Here is a 19045-nt window from a genome sequence, read left to right as displayed (position 1 = left end):
TAAAATAGGTTACAGGCCAGTGATGAGAAGGAAAAAGAAGAATGTTCCCCAGTGTGCTCTCCATAGGCAGAAGGGAAACATCAGGATCTGGTGGGGGAAGGAGAGAAGGAAAAGTTTGGGGGGAAGAGAAAAGGCTCCCCCCAATGCCCTGTGTATCATGGAGAAGGGGAATGTTGGTGGATGACGAGAAGAAAGGGTGCCGTAAAGACTGGAGTCATGGTCCCTGGTCCCTTTTAAAAGCCTGCAACAGGGACTGGATCGGGAGTCCCTGCAGCAGGCGTTCAGGGGGAGTGCAAGGCAGTGAAACTAGGCTTCCAGCAAGCAGCTTTCTCTCTGACCAGTGTTCCCTTTAAGGCATGAGCATACTCACGCCTTATGTGCATACTCACATGTTTTTTTGATGTTTGAACAAAGATGAGCAGTGGTCGTGGATTCTAAGTTCATTCATCATTTTGCACCAAAGATGATGAACCAACTTCTTTGTTCATTCATAATCTTTTTTTGGTGCAAAATGATGAATGAACTTTGAATCAACTCTCATTTCCCACCAAAGAATCCACTCTCAGAACACCTCAAACATTGAAAACAACAAAACCCAGCACCCCATGGGCTTGTGGTTTTGGGGGTGGTTGTCACCCTATGTGTGCTATACCACAACCTGCTCTGGGCCACCCTGGTGCCCCCCCAGTGGAGTTATGGGGCTGCTGAAATCCTCATTATTCCCTATGGGGGGAAAGCTTAAAGCCAACTTCAAAAAAAAAAAAAAAAGCCAACTTCAAATTTTTCTTTAAAATCACCCCTTTCACCAATTTCTTTGAAATTGGAGTAGTAGCAGGCACCCATTGGAGCACTACCACCTGATCCACTCTTCTGCCCCTGGAACCCCTTTTCTGCCCCGAATCTGCCACAAAGTCACGCTAACTTCAAAAAATTGTTAAAAAATCACCCTTTTGCCCAATTTCTTTGAAATTTGAGTGGTAGCTTCCACCCATTGGGCACTACCACCCAACCCACTGTGGCCACAAAATGGAGGTCCAAATCCCCAAATTTCAGGTCAGAATCTGGGTGATTTGTTTTGTACCCGAATCTGGGCAGTTGAGCACAGGAGCAATTTATTTGATTGATCACAGGGGTGATTTGAATCAGTTCTGTACCTGAATCAATTTGCACATCCCTAATGTATAGTAGTATAAACCTTTGTTATCTCCCCCTTTGATTTTCTTTTTTTTCTAAACTAAAAACCCCCAAACAATTTAACTCTTGTTATTATCCACACTCACTACACCATTTTGGGGTGCTTCAGTGTACTTCTCAAACTTAGCCATTTAACCATTTTCTTTCTTTAACCTGCTTAAACAGTGGATGCAAGGTCATCCTGACAAGGCGTTCCTCTATGGTGCCTTTCAGGTCATCTGCAAATGACTGCAATGAACTAAAGGAAATGCCCCTCTCCGATTGCATCTGAGCATAGGCAAAGAGAGATGAAGGGCAGACCCTAATTAGAGTATAGTAAATACAAAAGGAATGGAATGAAAGCTCTCTTCCTCCCATGTATGACGATAAGAAGTTTCAAAACTAAACAAAACTTCTCACCTTGTTTCCTCCCTGCTGAATCGCATGAGCAATGCCAGACTACGTGATTTGCTTTCTACCAACTTACTAGGTACAAATATTAAGCTAACTGGCTTGTAATGTTCTTCATCCTTCCTAGATCCTTCCTTTTAAAAATATGTACTATTGATGATCTAATTCTGGATGAAGGTGCCAACCTGGCCTGTATTACAGAGACCTGGCTGGGGGAGGCTGGTGGCCTGGTCTGGTCTCAGCTTCTCCCTTCAAGGTACTCTGTTGAGGAGAGGGTGAGGGACCGTGGGCGGGGATGTGGAGTGGCTGTGGTCTATAACAACATCTCCCTTACTAGGGCCTCCACCCCATAGCCCGTCTGAAAGCCAGTCTGAAATGGGTCTAAATAATCAGTCTCCCCCAAGACTGTCTGGATCTGGGAGGCCATCATACAGCAGGCGGGCGGACCATCCTAATATGTCCCTCACCTCTGCGAAGGTGGGAAGTGATTGTGAGTCCAACCTTAACCAGATGGTGGTCCATCCGTGACAATGGGGAAATCACAGGAGTCCCCACCCATGGAACACCAACCTGAACAGAGTGAAAGACCAAATCAAGCATGTGACCAGCAATATGCATTGGCGCTGAGACCACTTGGGATAGGCCCGAAATGAACATTGAAGTCCCCCTCCACCACAAGCTTGGGGGACTCCAACACCAAACTTGAGACCAAGTCCGTCAGCTCATTTAGGGACTCTGTTGAGTAGTGGGGCGATCAGTACACCAACAGAAGTCATAGTCTATCCCTGGTCCCCAAATTTAAGTATACGCATTCAATATGGTCTGACACTTCAACAGGGTTGGATGATCTCCAACTGGGAATTAACAGAGGAAGTGTGACTCTGTTGGTCCTTTTGGACCTCTCGATGGCTATTGATACTATTGACCATAGTATCCTTCTGGAGCATCTGAGGGGGTTGGGAGTGGGAGGCACTGCTTTGCGATGGTTCTGCTCCTACCTCTCGGGCAGGTTCCAGATGGTATCCCTTGGAGACTGTTGTTCTTCAAAATCTGAACTTTTGTATGGTGTCCCTCAGGGCTCTGTATTGTCTCCGGTGTTGTTTAACATCTACATGAAACTGGTGGGAGAGATCATCAGGAGATTTGGTGCAGGGTGCTATCAGTATGCTGATGACACCCAAATCTATTTCTCCATGTCAACATCATTGGGAGAGGGTATAAATTCCCTAAATGCCTGCCTGGAGGTGGTGATGGGCTGGATGATGGATAACAAACTGAGACTTAATCCAGATAAGACGGAGGTACTCATTGCATGGGGTCAGAACTCGGGAGATGAGTTTGATCTGCCTGTTCTGGATAAGGTCACATTTCTCCGGAAGGAACAGGTACGCATTCTGGAAGTGCTTCTGGATTCAAGTCTCTCCCTAGTGTCCCAGGTTGAGGCAGTGGCCAGAAGTGCCTTCTATCAGCTTCAGCTGATACGCCAGCTGCGTCCGTTTCTTGAGATAAATGACCTAGAACAGTGGTACATATGCTACTGTACAGTAATCCTCCAGATTGGATTACAGCAATGTACTCTATGTGGGGCTGCTCTTGTGTGTAGTCCAGAAACTACAATTGGTACAGAATGCGGCAACCAGGTTGGTGTCTGGGTCATCTCGGAAAGACCATATTACTCCCGTATTGATAGATCTACACTGGCTGCCGATAAGTTTCTGGGCAGAATTCAAGGTGCTGGTTATAACCTATAAAGCCATAAATGACTTGGGCCCTGGGTATTTAGGAGAAGGTCTTCTTCGTCATGAACCCCACTGCCCATTGAGATCATCAGGAGAGGTCTGTCTGCAGTTGCCACTGGTGTGTCTGCTGGCTACTCAGGGACGGGTCTTCTCTGCTGCTGCCCCAAAGCTTTGGGACACGCTCTCTGCTGAAATAAGAGCCTTCTCATCTCTGACAATTTTTAAAAAGTCTTTAAAGACACATCTATTCACCCAGACTTTCAATTAAATATTGTTTTAATAGTTTTAACATTGTTTTAAAATGTTTTAAAATGTAAATTGTTGTAATGTTTTAACTTTTTCTGTATCATTTATTTTGTTTTAACTAATGTTTTAATTTTTCTGTTGTCATTTATTTTAACTAATATTTTAACTTTTTCTGTTTGTTTGCTTTGTTGTAAACCACCCATAGACATGAGTTTGGGAAGGTATAAAAATATGTTAAATAAAATAAATATTTTCCAATCCTCTGGAACAGAAGCCTATTTTAAGGACAAGTTGCATGATCTTCTGATCAGCAATTTCATATAGAGTTCTATAGGAACTCTAAGCTGATGCCATCTGTATTCAATAATTAGTTAATTTTTAAATTCATCAAAAACCCCTTGACTGTCATCTTTTATTTCTATTTGGCAATGAAAACAAACACATATATTTCATTCAGCTTCTGTGTAATCTCCCTATACTCCTTGAATACCCCCTTTTTGCCTTTGCGGTCTTAGTTATCCAAGTGTCTCCTGGCCTCTGATGTATTTAAATAATTTTTTGTTGTTGGTCTCTATGCTTTTAGGATATGCTCCTCAAATTCTTTTCACTCTCCTTATCAACTTATTCTGCCAGAGTTGCTCTTTTCTTTTATCCTCCTTTAGACAAGACTTCTTGTCTCTTAACAACTTGACTCTGCCTGTTAACAACAGTAGCATCCTGCTGGACTTGTATACCACAGATCACCCATTATTACAACATTATCTTATTTGGATGCCTTCCTGATTTCTTTCTTCATTTCACAATCACCCTCAGAGTTGGAAAGTCAAACCATTAAACATTCGGGTTCAATTGCAGTTCATGTTCATCAGTATTTTTAAACTCTCTAGTTCAGTTCTGGTATAGACATTAACTTTAACAAATTGTTTGATAACTGGTTCAGTCACTTGGAACTGGCTTTGAATCAGTTTAGATTAATTTCATGCAAAATAATATCACAATGAGCTCATTTGCTTGTAATGAATACAACTATTTAACTCAATAAAATTTTAAAAGTTGTTTATTTTTGAATTTTTACAAACATAATACAAGAGATAAAACCAAGAAAAAATACTGAGCATACAATTGCAAGCTGACTGCCTGATTATTGGACCTATTATTTCAGCTGGTTACCAAATCTGAGTCCACTCAACTTCAAATGTAGGTCTCAGCTGGATGGAGAATGCTGGGCAAATGCTGTGTGGAAGGCTCAGGAACTAGCTTTTAGTGGGTTCAGCTGACTCATCTGCCAAGAGTGTACACTCCATGGGAACCAGATTTCCTGGCGATCATCTAAACCAGGCCTGCTCAACTTCAGGCCCCCAGCTGTTTTAGGACTATAACGTTCATAATCCCCAGCTACAGTGGCCAATAGCCAGGGACTGTGGGAGTTGTAGGCCAACATCTGCAGGAGGGCCAAAGTTGAGCAGCCCTGATCTAAACCTACCCTATCTATCAAGATAGTCAAACAGTATGAAAATTGCAGCTCAGGGTTGTACAACTTCAGCTTTCTTGCAGATGCTGGACTACAACTTCCATCATTCTTGACTATTGGCCACTGTGGCTGGGGATGATGGGAGCTGTGGTCCAACAGCAGCTGCAGGGACAAAGTTGTGCAGCACTGCTATAGCTGAAAGCAAACTTTTCAAACTACTGAACCCAGACATTTCTCATGGATGTTCTGAAATTTGGCCTGATTATACTCTTCCCAGTTGATTCTCCATGGCAAATGTCATATTGATTAGACAGACAGCTTTCATTTTATATATAACAAACATAATTTTCAGATTATATAATGGTAGAATGTTGAAAAAAGTGAACACCTTAACAATACACTGTCCTTACAGTTCTCTGATCTTCTTTCTATCCATGTGATGATGTCAGGGGACGTCAGGACCAGTGGGGCTGCAGCTGGGGGAACTCTTGGTGAAACTCAGCTGAGCATGCTCACACCTGTGTGCTCGCCGCCTGCTTTCCCCAGCTGATGGCACAGGGTGAGACGTGCCAGCTGGTATCACTGGCCATGAGGCAGGCTCTCAAACAGGCTTCAGGGTGATGGGTGTGCCTCACAGCCCCCACAGGTGTGATAAGGCTCATCAGATTACAGGCACGCCTGCTGCAAAGGATGTGAGGCCTGCAGATCAGTATTTAAGAAGCAGGCAGCCAATTATGAAAGGCTGATGTTTGAGGAGTACATGGAGTAATTGACCTGTGACTCCTGAGACCTGTGGACACTCCCTGCTGCAGCCAAGGAAGTGGGGATGCAGGTGCCTAGAATCTCCCTTTTCTGTATCTGGAACTCTGAGGCCTTTGTGGGGGACTTGGATGAGACTGTGAGACCGAGCCCCACTCCTAACAGATGCACTTGTCCAAGATTGGAGCCTTAGTAACTATACTGGCTCCCAAAAGAAGCAGGATGGAGTGAATAAAATACTTTTTATTTGCATCGCCATCAGCCCATTTCTAAAGTAGGCTGAGGGGGGCAAAGAATAAACATGTCCACCAAAATTTAATTGACAGTGCCTCATAAAATCTAGGAACACAGGAAGCTGCCTTGTTCCGAGTCAGACCATTGGTCCATCTAGCTTAGCATTGTCTACACAGACTGGCAGTGGCTTCTCCAAGATCACAGACAAGAGTCTCTCTCAGCCCTATCTGGAGATGCCAGGGAGGGAACCTGGAACCGGATGCTCTTCCCAGAGAGGCCCCGAGTATCTTACAGTGCTCACATACGGAGTCTCCCATTCAAAAGCAAACCAGGGTAGACACTGCTTAGCTAAGGGGACAATTCATGCTTGCTACCACAAGACTAGTTCTCTTTCCCTAGAATCTAGAAGTCTACATGCTTACCCAAAATAAATAAGGAATTATTCCTTCTCAGTTTTTATATAAATTGTTTTCATAATGTTAATCTGCCTCATTTCAGCCAACCTAAGTGAACCGTGGCCCCTCTTATAATGGCAGTTATTATATTTAATGCAGGGGCGTAGCAAGGTTGGAGTGGGCCCAGAGACAAGATTTTAAAATGCCCCCCCCTCCAAAGTCCAGGGCCTCCGCACACCCCAGGCCCCCAAGGATTTAAGTCTGATATTCCAAAATAAGTATGCTGCCTGCAAATACATTTCACTGAATACACACACACACATCACAATATATAGTGATATACATTGAGTACTATACATTTGTATTACTTTTAATGCCTAGAACACACTAGAAAGATGAATTATTAAAATGGGCTCCTCGCTGCAGATTAGCAAAGGAGACTTTCAACCATGCAGGGTGAGCCTATGTTTGTTTTCTCAGAATTCTGAACAAATTCAGTCAAGTTTGATTGCAGGAGGTTTTTCACAGGAGGCTTTTAAAGCCCTTTAAGACACATCTCCTCTGGAATGGAGGTGCTACATTCACATGTTGGCCAGATTTACCCTGAAGTCCCTGCAAGTTATTGGGGAGCAGTTCACACACAAGAAAAATAAAATAAAAGCACCACACATGCTTCACAGTTCTCACTCAGACCTTCTGGGTTGCAAAACAACTTGAACATAAGTGCATTTATAAATGAATGAATGAATAAATAAAATTAATAAAATACTGTTCCAGAAGTTTTTGCAATTTTCTGCCATGAAACAAGCCACTTATAGGACTTTTTAGATAGTTTTTTTTAAGTCAGCAAATTTTCCAAGCTGTTTCAAAATAAATATTCAGAGACTTCTCGGTCCGTCCCCCCCCCATATCCAAGCCCTATGGCAAGCAGATCCCTATATATGGGGGGGGGAGGCGGGAAAGGTAACCACAAAAAGGAGTTCACACTCTACCTGGCAAATGCTGGTCTGGTTTGAGCAGGGCAGCAAGGGGTCTTCTGCTGCAGAGAACACTCTGGCTGCCTCCTCCTTCCTGGCTTGCTTGGGCCCTACTCGAGTTCAGGCTTCACTGCGGCCTACACGGAGGCCTCCGTGGAAGCCCCGCCCACCCGCCGATCAGCTGAGAGGCGGGAGAAAAGGAGCTCTTTGCAGCTTGCCTGCTGCTTCGATTGCGGACCAGCAGAACAAGCAGGAGAGACGGCGAAGAGGGCAAGTGGCTGAGAGGCTATGGGGCTGGGCAGGGGGCAATGGGGAGTCACATGAGGTGCCTCTGGGGTGCCCCTCCAGGCAGTGGGGCCCCCAGACAACTGTCTCCCCTTGCCCTATCATTGTTACGCGCCTGATTTAATGGGCCCAATTCAGTAAAGCTTAAATCCCAACTGATTTTATGAGGGGAATGGAAGCATGTGCTTAACGCTCTTATTGAAATCAATAAGACATAAAAGTTCTTAATTTTGGCTGGATCATAACCATCACAATTAAGAAAAGCTACTTCCAAAAATACATTTTACAGCAATATAAAGGGGTTCCCACTGATGCTTCCTTATCACTACACAGAAGCTTCTATGAGAATTAGAAACCAATATTTTAAAAATGCGAGGAGAGGAATCCCCTTGTTGAGATCCAAGCATCATAACTTGTTGGGCTAAAATCTACTTAGGCTGTTAATGTTTAAATTAGCAACATTGCTCTGATTTTATAGGAGTGATAGAGCTAATATTTATCATTCATCTAAAGATAAAGATGAAAGGAAGCTGTCAGCCAAGGCTTTCACAAAAGATAGTCAATTCTGAGGAAATCGAATCTGAGCCACCACTCCAACATCTCCTTAACTTCTGCCAAAAATTATCCAAACACACTGCCTACTAAGGGAGTGTTTTCCAAAAACGTTAAGACCATTTTCAATTGACAGGGAATCGAGTTGGAATGTTTAGTGATAAGTTTTTAAGATGGATTCTTGTCATGTTTCTTGAATTGTTAGGCAACTGTTGCCACAAGTGCCATTTGCAAAAAACATTTATCAGGATTTAATTTGAATTTGGAATCTTTTAAAGATTTTGCTTAGTTCATAATAATTTGTTGATGGAACCTATCTATACTTCTAATCCTGAGAATCCTGGGGGCCTAACAACAACAGTGCATGGAATTTAAGGTTGCCATTACTATTTTGTCTAATATTTACAAAACAATTCCTTTGGTTTAAAACAACCACAAATACAACCACCACCACCAAAATGAACATCAGTTATAAGGGAGCTGATAACAGTACCATGTTATCATGTTGCCAGATGAAGCCTACAGTAGTATGCAAAGGCACATCAAAGAGACCTGCAGAAAACACAGTAGCTGACAGAGCAAAAAAACCCTGGTGCAGCAAGAGGAGCCGATTAACAGCACCTCCAAACTGCAAGGGTGCACTGGGAAAGGAGCAATTTTTGATGACCTCCCCTTCCTTAGGAAGCACCTCTATGCCACCTGAAAAAATGCCCCTGAGGGCTGCAAATTAGTGGACTCTTGACATTCGGAATGAAAAGAGAGCTAAAATCTAAGCACTCATTACAAATTATACGAAAGTCAAAAACTTCCAAATGCTCATATCTATAAAAAGACAAATTTTATACAAATTTGTATAATAAAATTATACAAATTTTATACAAATCATGTATTCTGGAATTAAATCTATACCAATACAATTAACATACTGCAGATAACATGACTATAACCCCTGCTAACGGAGCACAGAGCACCTTTTAAAGAGGGGCTTCTCTTATATTAAGCAGGTGAAGAACAACTGCCCCCTACCTAGTTCCAGCACAGCATCCCTCCAACAGTTATTCCTGGTGTCTACTTTGTGGTGTCTATTTTATGTTTATGTAAGATTGTGAGCCATTTTGGTACAGGGAACCATCTTATTTATTTCTCTAGGTAAACTGCTTTGAGAACTATACTACTTCTGTATAAATAGCAATTCTTTTGATTTCAGTGTTTTTCACTGAATTATCCTCTGTGAGTGTCTAAAGTACTTGGGAATAAGAGTTGCGTTCACAATCAGTCTACAGCTTACTGAGTATATGCACATCTGCTGAGCTTTAAAAACTGAGATGGGGGGTGGGGAGAGGAGCAGGGGGGCGGACATACAACTAATTCCACATGCCCAAAGGGTCTTTGTGGTTGTGTTTCTCCAACAGTTATTGCCCCATCCCCTACTGATGCATAGAAAGCTTCTTTTGAAATTGTTAGTATGTGATATTGCACGGAGGACTGATGTTCAAAGAAAAGAAGTAAAAAATCCCACTAGAATTCCAAAGTAGCACTTTTGATCTCAGCTTTAGTTATCACAAACCATTAAAGTGTCTTTAACCGTACACAACCTGTACTGCATACTTGAAATTAAAAACCTATTTGTTTAAAGATTGTATCACCGGAATCTAATCCTGCAAACTTTTGTGTAGTCTGTTTCCAGGCTCCATACTTAACAAATAATGGAACCATAGTGTATACTGTGAAAGCACACAGAATATTATTAAATGCAGCTATGAGATTCTCATCATAAATGCTTTGAGAAGCTGTGTATCTTAACCAAACTGGTGACATGCTGCTGAAAGAGTATATTGTTCTTTAAGATTAAAATCCCTTAGTAACTTCTAAGCTTATGGATTTTTGAGCAAATCTTTTCAAACCCCTCAGAAACCACAACTTTTCAGTTTTGTTTCTTTCCCCCAGAGTTGAATATAGCAAAGAATACAAAAACCTGCACATTTTGACTTTTTTTTAAAATGAAAAAGAATAGTCTTTAGATTGTATTTTTAAATTTGAATCCACAGCAGAATTCTTACTTAACCTTCAAAGTGCATAAAATGACTTTGCCAGTGGCTAACTATGGAAATGTAACTATCTTTACAGACTAATTACTTTGTAAGTATACTCAATATGCATATATACTGATAAAATATTCAAGTTACTTATAATTGTTGAAAATATAATGCTGAAATCAAGAGAATAAGTTATAAAATTGTTATTAAAATTTAAGCCCTAGTCATCTTTGGCAGAAACCAGAGTGGCCCACAGCCTAAAATAAAATCACAATTTACAGTAAAACAGAATATGCATAGTAAAGAACAGCATAGCACAGCAAAAATTTGGGAGAAGCTCAGTGCTAGACCATTTGCTTGCATGGAGAAGGTCCCCGGTAGGGGTGTGCACAGATCGTTTGGGGGCAGTTCGTCCAAATTTGGATCAAATTGTGGGTCTGTGAAGTGGTTCAGTCAAACTGACCAGCTGGCTCAGTCCGTTCAACTGAACCAGCTCAAACTGGTTTGGAAGTTCAAGGGGCTATGCTTGTAAAGAGGAATCTGATGAGGATTCCCCTTTACAAGCAAAGGGGAATCCTTGAAAAGGCCTCTAAGGGGCGGCCAATAGTGGGGCGGTGAGAGGACACATTTAAAAGTAGATGTAAGGGACTTACCAATCTAGTATCCTCCAAGGCCCCCTGGATCAGAAGACCCAGTGTATGTGTAGTGCTCCTGCCAGCAGCCTGCCTGTAGAGTGTCTCGCTGCCTCCCCCAACCCTCATTTGCCTTTTAGAAGTCTTTTCAAGGATTCCCCTTTGCTTGTAAAAGGAAGTCCTCACCAGATTCCCCTTTACAAGCATAGCCCGTTAAACCATGGCAAACCAGTTCGGTTTGATAGTGGGCTAGCCAGCGGTCCAGTTCGCGACCAAGCCACTCAAACCAGCCTGGTTTGTGGAGGACCAGTTCCCTGCGAACCGTTCATGCACACCCCTAGTCCCAGGTTCAACCTTTAGTATCTCAGTGCATATCTGGAACAGATCCCTGCCTAAAATCTGACAGATCTGCTGCCAGTAAAACCTAGATGATACTGAGCTAGATAGACCAAAGTTCTAATTCAGTATAAGGCAGCTACCTATGTTCCTAAAAACAATAACTGTGTTATTGTTTGGATATGGATCAGCCTGTAAAGGTCCCTGAACCCAAATGCCCAGGGCTATTTTAATATTTTAAACACTCATCTACATACCTTAGACAATTCCATTCCTGGTCCACACTGTTCGCATGGAAGACAATCTCCATTTTGAACCCTGAACTCTTGCTCTCTACAGTCTCCTGTTTCACAAATTGCGATTTTCAACTACAAACCAAAAGATAAAAGTAATTAGCTGAAGCACAAATATAATCAGTTTGATTAAAATAACCATTTAAAAATAGGATTACATTTAGCTTTTTAAAATAATGGATGGCATATGAGCTTAAATCCATCTTAGTCTTAAAACACTTCACTGAAAACGTTAGATCTTTCTTTTATTTTAAATACTGTATTTTAATTCCTTTTGAAGGAAGGTCAAATTGGTAATATGACTTTACAATCCAGTATCTTAGAATATGTCTAACATTCTGATTTTAAACACATTTAAAATGAGGTAAATCTAGTCTTGGGTGGAGGGCTGCACTCCCTCTGAAAGACAAAGTCTGCACTGCAGCTTGGGGGTGCTACTGGACCTGATGCTGTCCTTGGACTGGTGGCAGCAGTGTGCAGAAGTGCCTTTTACCAGCTATGGCTGGTATGTGAGCTGAGACCCTACTTGGAGAAGTCGGACCTGACCTCAGTCATTCATGCTTTAGAAACATCCAGACTGGACTACTGAAATGCGCTCTATGTGGGGGTGCCCTTGAAGATGGTTTGGAAGCTTCAGCTGGTCTAGAATACTGCTGCAAGGATGCTCGTGGGCGCAAGTTGCTTCATGAGTGTCACACCCATCCTGCAGCAGCTTCATTGGTTACCAGTCTGCTTCCGGGCTAGATTCAAGGTGCTAGTATTGACCTTTAAAGCTCTATGCGGCTTGGGGCTGGGGTACTTGTTGGACTGCATTCGCCCATACAAACTTGCCAGGGCCCTCCATTCATCTCAGGCTCTGCTCATGGCCCCACCACTAACAGAGATCCAGTTGGCAGGGACTAGAGAGACAGGGCCTCTTGGGGTTGTGGCCTTCTGCTTTGGAACACCCTCCCTGAAGAGCTTCACCATGCTCCTTCAGTGTTTTGTACAACTAAAAACACATCTTTTAAGACAGTCTTTGTAATGTTCCATCTTTGGATATAGCTGGTAGGTCCTTCCATTTTTATAATTTTCAATCTTAATTTTTAGTTTTTTAAATAACTTTTGACACTTAATTTTAATTGTGGTTTTAGCCTGGACTTTTAACTTGTTTACTTAATTTAGTTAATTTTATTAGTTTATTTTCCATTGTATCTATTTTATTGTTGTGAGCCACCCCAAGAAGTAGTGTACTGGAGGGGTGGGGTATAAATATTTTTATTATTAATAATAACAACAACAACATTTATGTGGAAGAAAATCCTACCGATTTCAGTGGAACAAGTTAAGTGTACTTGGTACAATGCAGAGAATCTTACACACACCTCCCATTTTGCCCAATGGGACTTGAATGCTTAACTGGGTGGTTTAATTGCACTAATAAGAATAAGACTACCTATCCTTTAAGATTTTTTCAAAATTATTTTTCAAGCAAGGTGACAGATATTGTAACACTATTCATACTAAACTGGAGTAAATCCCATTAAACACAATGACTGGCACTGACTAAAGATGTGCATGTGTAAGGAAGCTTTGTGGGGACATGCCAGGAGTCCACATGCAACCCATGCTGTTGTGTTAGAAGGCCAAGACTTTTGGACAATGTTCATGCTCCAGAAGCGCTCTACAAGGTCAGAAACACATTGCTGATGGTCAGCAACATGTTTGCAACCTGACAGAGCACTTCTAGAGTGTGAGCAGCTCTCAGAAATCTTAGCCCTCTGGTGCAATAGTGAACGCACAAGAGGACTGGAGGGGTTATATGCAGGCTCCCAGCATATCCATGCAGAGCCTCCATGCATGCGTACTTTGATAGTCAGCATGTCAGCCAGTGAACATGGCTTCTGAGTAAACATACTTAAACTTCCACTGTAACTTATGACTTGGGATGCAGTTCTGGTACAGAGCGTTAGAGGTTTGCTAGAAGTTCTGGGTCAGCAATTAATAACCAACCTTGAAACAAACACCACTTTCATACATCATAACATGAGCCTGTATTAGCTCCTCCTTGGCAAAATGTGGAATTGCTTTGGGCTAAGTCATAATATCGTAATCATTTCAGTTTTATAAACACAGAGACTGACATCCAGGCAAACAAGTGCATTGAAAAGTGTTTCACGTGTGCAGTGTGGGGCAATTTTCACTGACCATCCCCTCCCTCTGCGAACCCACACTGGCTTCCAAAATTATGACCCTGAGGGTTGCATAACCCTCAGGGACATAGTTTCAGGAGGCACAGTGGACTGCAGATAAGAGGGAAGGGGGGGACAATTTCAGCAAAAATAGTTCCTCCCCTATTTTGGCACATGGTATGTTGCTGCAACTGATATCCAGACTATTTCATGGATCCTGTCCAGTTAGTACGCAACTGTCACAGATTTATTAAGGAATGAACTCTGACATCATGAAATCCTGCCAGAGCATTTCCACATTTAGAGTACTTTTGCTACTGCAGTTGGGCCCCATAAACCTTATGGTCCTACATAGTCACCTTTAAGCCACAAAGGTTTCACCAGTTTTATTCCAAATAAGCTGCATTCAGCACACTGCAGCATACATTCACAATGCAAAACAAGAAGAATTATCTACTTACCAAATACGTTATAAGCAGCAGAACCTTCAGGATGGTATAAGGCCACTGTGACCTCTTTATATCCATATCTGAACTCTTTTAGTGAAGAATTAAATCTGCAAACAAAGAAATCATTTTAAATCTTCAAGGTGGAGGATAGATATTGTCACCACACTACAATAATCAGAATGAAGCACTAGCAATTTCACATCTTGTTTCAATGTTGCTCCCCCTACCTGATTCATAGTCCCCACTCCCCAATCGCCTGATAATCTAGTAGTTTGCATTGAAGTGGTAAGCCTATGTCTGGCCTGGACCACTTCAATCTGCAGCAGTAATTCACATGACTGAATGCTCCTCCACTTAAAACCAAACAAAAACATCAAAACCATCCACATAGAAAACTAGAGGTCAGGATCAGGGCCAGAATTAGGGGTGGGTGAGCTGGGTAGTTGCCCGGGGCATCTATCTGAAAGAGGCACTGAACTGCTAAGCTAACCATGATAATACGAATATGCTGTTGAGGGGGCACCAAAAGCAATCCTTGCCCAGGTCATTATTTATCCTATTATTTATCTGGTCAGGATATTGGCTTACAACCTCTCCCTCTCCTTGGCATTATAGTTGGTGAGTGTGCAGGGAATGTTTTTGTATGATACAGCAATACGTCAGTGAATTTCCACCTACAGCCTGAAGTGCTTTAGTGCAAACACAAATTTACCTCCTCAGTGAAAACAGGACCCCTTTTTACTGCCACAGAACACATTCAAGAGTCAATACAGCTCTGAATTCTAGTAAGGCCTCCTATAATCTCATCACAGCAACCTGTAATGACTGTGTCCTGCGACAAACACTGTAATCCTGGGACAAATGAAAAAACAGGTTGTTCACCTGTAAATTATGATCTGTAAGTGATCCGTTGTATTCATAATGAATCGGTTCTGAACCTGCACAGGGACCTAGTGGATAGATTGACTAGCTCCTTGTGATGTCCCCTGATGCCCTGCACGTGCTCAGTGCTTCTGTTATGTGCAGCAGTTGGGGTGTCCTATTACTCAGTTTCTTGCAGACCACCATCCGTTGACGATCTCTCAGTGTCCTCCCCCCACCCCCACTACCGTTGCGGGGAGGCTTGGGTGGGTCTTATGAATACAACGGATCACTTCCAGATCATAAGTTACAGGTGAGAAACTTGTTTATCTGGAATGTGATCCATTGCATTCATATTGAATGGGTGATTAGGCAGCTTCTCATCTGGTGGCAGGCATAGTAGGTCCTGAAGCTATGGCAGCACCCGCTTTAGCACACTTCTCCCAAATCCTGCATCTTTAGCCAACCGCACATCAATGGCATAATTAATAATGGCACAATGGCTTAGGTTCAGGTTACATCAAAGAGCGCCTTCTTCTGCGTGACCCCCACCATACGTTAAGTTCATCTGAAGAGGTCCATCTCCGGCTACCACAGGTGCGTCTGGTGGCAACTCAGAGGTGGGCCTTCTCTGTAGCTGCTCCTGGACTATGGAATGCACTCCCTGCAGAAACCAGCAATTTGAATTCTTTATTGGCCTTCAGGAGCCCTTAAAACCTGTTTGGCCTGGCCTTCCAGGAGTTTTAAATAGTTGTAAATGGTTTTAATGTTGTAGCCTGGTTTTTCAGTTGTTCTGATTGTTTAATTGCTGCTTTATGATTTTTAGTTGTTAATTGTTGTTTTACACTGTTCTATAATTTTTGTTTTAATTGTTAACTGATTTTAATGGTTTTGTTTTAATTGTAAACCACCCTGAGCCATTTTGGAAGGGCATTATAAAAAATTGAATACATAAATGAATAAATAATGCTTTATGAATGGTAGTTGAGATTAGGGATGTGCACAAAACCAGTTTTCCCGGTTCGGTTCAAATTCAAACCAGGTTCGAACCAGGTGGGTGTTGTTTGGTTTTGGTTTTGCTTGAACCTCCCCCTGGTTCGGTTCAAATTCAAAGTGTTTTGAACTGGTTTGAACTGTTTCGGACATCCAAAAATTGGTAGGATGTTAGCTGGAACTCAGGGGTACCTGCCACCCAAACCCCAAAGCAATCGGACACTCCTACGATTTTTTATGAATTTTTGAAAAATATTTTAATTTTTTCTCATAGGGTATAATGGGACTCGAACCAGCCCATTATTCCTTATTGTGGAGCACCCATGGGAGCCAACAAATGGCCTGGTTCGAGTCCCATTATACTCTATGAGAAAAAAATAAAAATAAATTTCAAAAATTCATAAAAAATCATACGAGTGTCCAATTGCTTTGGAGTTTGGGTGGCAGGTACCTCTGGGTGCCAGCTACCATCCTACCAATTTTTAGATGTCCAAACCAGTTAGAACCAGTTTGAACTGGTTCGAATCAAACCATCCCATGGTTCAGTTCGAATTCAAACCTGCAGCTCGAACCTGATAGCTGGTTCAGTTCGAATTCGGACCTTCGAACCACCCTGGTTCGAATTCGAACTGGTTCACACATCCCTAGTTGAGATGACCATGTTGCGGCTTTACAGATCTCATCCCCCCGCGCCTCTCTCGCTCGCTCTGTCTCTCCCCCCACGCCTCTCTCGCTCGCCCTGTCTCTCCCCCGCGCCTCTCTCGCTCGCCCTGTCTCTCCCCCCGCGCCTCGCTCGCTCGCCCTGTCTCTCCCCCCTGCACCTCTCTCGTTCGCTCTGTCTCTCCCCCCCGCGTGCCTCTCTCCTTCGCTCTGTCTCCCCCTCCCCGCGCGCCTCGCTCGCTCGCTCTGTCTCTCCCCCCGCGCCTCTCTCGCTCACTCTGTCTCCCCCCCCACCTGCCTCTCTCATTTGCTAGAGTCTGTGGCCACCACTGTGGTCTTTTACACCACACTTCTTTTACAATATAAAGACAAAAAGGTGTGAAGAATTCAACTATACAGGATGCGGTGGAAATGAAAACAACTTTGTTACTCAGAAGGACTGTTGGAAGGTCTGTCGGAAAGCAGGGAGAAAACCAGGTTTTGAGAGAATAACTGTTTGGAAACCAAGAAAACCCTTATACAGTGTGGTCTTTTACAGTGTGGTCCGGCCAATTCTCCTCCTCCTGGGTGTGCCAGCCAATCAGGCGCCTCCGCAGCCCAGCCAATCAGTTGGGCTGCTGGGACGCATTTTCCCCAGGCACACCTAGGAGAAATATATTTATATAGATAGCCAGCACCTTGTTTTTTGCCCGGAAATGTATCGGCAGCCAGTGTAGTTCTTTCAACAAAGGAGTAATATGGTCTCTCACCCAGAGACCAACCTGGCTGCCCCAGTCTGGACCATCTGTAGTTTCTGGACTACATACAAAGGCAGCCCCACAAAGAGCACATTGAAGTATTCCAGCCTAGCATAGAGGTTACCAGCATATGTACCTCCGTTTTGAGATCATTCATCTCAAGAAACGGACACAGCTGGCGTATCAGCACCTCTGGCCACTGCCTCAATCTGGGACACCAGGGAGAGGTGTGGATCCAAAGTACTCCCAGGCTGTGTACCTGTAAGAACTTTTTGCCTTCTGAGTGGGAGAATACTGTTGCTCCATCCCATCCCTAGTGCTCTGAAGAAATGACTGCCAAATGTACCCTGAGAAACACTTTTGCTAGCCCCCCTCATTTTGAGGGCTGTCATGTAAAGCAAAATCTGTCTCAATGTGGCTTTTCTTGGGTGAAAACTCTGCTGCCTAGCATAACCCTTGAATCTTGTGCATTTATTGTAATAGTTCTTTCTTGTAGAATGCCTTCTGTTATTCAGTAATATCTTATCTAATAGCCAACCCACCATGCTGTTATCCTTAAAGTCTTTACTTATGGATGTTGTACAGCTCCTCCGCCCTGGACCAGTAAGTCTGGTTGGAGCAGGAACCTGTGGTAGACTCCTCTTGAGAGCCTGAGCAGTGGCGCATACCACAACTGTCTGGGCCACCAAGGAGTCACTAGTATTTCCGTTGTTCTGTCCCTCAGCATTTGCACCAGGAACTCATTTATTAATGGTTGTGGTGGGAACAGGTAAAAGAAGCCTTTGTTCCATACATGTTGAAATGCATCGCCCAATGACCCCTTGCCTGCATGTGAGCAGTATCTGACACTTTTTGTCGGCAGCCCTTGCAAACAAGTCTATTGTTGGCTGCTCCCAATGATTGAAGAGCTTCGTTAAATATATGTTGTTCAGTTCCCACTCGTGGTGTTGGTTCTGTAGAATAGCACAGTTGAGGTCATCTGCCAGCACACTGTTTACTCCTTTTATGTGCATCACTAAAGGGTGAATCTCTTGATTCATGCACCATTTTCATATCTGTAGACTTAATTGACAAAGGGAGCGAGATACTGTGCCTCCCAGTCTGTTCAAATACGCTATTGCTGTTGTATTGTCTAGATGGATCTGTACCACTCTCCTTTGTAGCAGTGGCTTGAATGCCTTCAACGTCATAAACACTGCTAGCAATTTGAGGTAGTTTATATGCATTTGTTTCTGGTGCCTTGTTCACTGTCCTTGCACTTTATGTTCATCACAATGAGCACCTTATCCCCACAAGGAAGCATCTGTTGTCACTCATTGTTTGGGGATCAAGGGCTCGTATGGTACTCTGGCTTGTATATTTGAGTTTACTGTCCACCAACACAGCAAGTTCAGCACCCTTTGTGGAAGTGTATCTTCTGCTGGCTGTCTACTTTAGGGCGAATGTTCCTTAGATACCACATCTGTAGAGTCCATATCCACAGACGCATGTAAACACACTGTGGTGTTGCACAATGCCATCAACCCCATTAGCCTCTGAATAACCTCTGCTGGTGGTTGTGGTCTCAAAATGATCTGCTGAATTAGGTCTTTTATTTGCAGATATCTGTCCATCAGTAAGTATGCTCTCTTCAAT

General features: G+C 43.0%; 1 protein-coding gene across 6 annotated transcripts in view; it reads right to left on the bottom strand.

The window, feature by feature from the left end:
- Positions 1–19045, bottom strand: part of TNFRSF19 (TNF receptor superfamily member 19) — a 101198-nt gene that overhangs the window by 53953 nt on the left and 28200 nt on the right. For 5 of the 6 annotated variants that reach the window (XM_053311823.1, XM_053311822.1, XM_053311825.1 and 2 more), the window contains 2 exons: positions 14172–14266; positions 11504–11614 (listed from right to left, as the gene is read on the bottom strand). In XM_053311823.1, the coding sequence (XP_053167798.1) occupies positions 11504–11614; positions 14172–14237 (177 nt within the window). In that variant the 5' untranslated portion in view covers positions 14238–14266. Of the gene's footprint in view, positions 1–7420; positions 7619–11503; positions 11615–14171; positions 14267–19045 lie in introns of those variants that run through there. The other variant, XM_053311827.1, reaches the window with a different exon arrangement.

Source organism: Hemicordylus capensis, chromosome 3, assembly GCF_027244095.1.
Source record: "Hemicordylus capensis ecotype Gifberg chromosome 3, rHemCap1.1.pri, whole genome shotgun sequence".
Lineage (NCBI taxonomy): Eukaryota > Metazoa > Chordata > Lepidosauria > Squamata > Cordylidae > Hemicordylus > Hemicordylus capensis.
The sequence above is the reverse complement of the archived record's forward strand: the minus strand, read 5'-3'. Positions and strand labels throughout refer to the sequence as shown.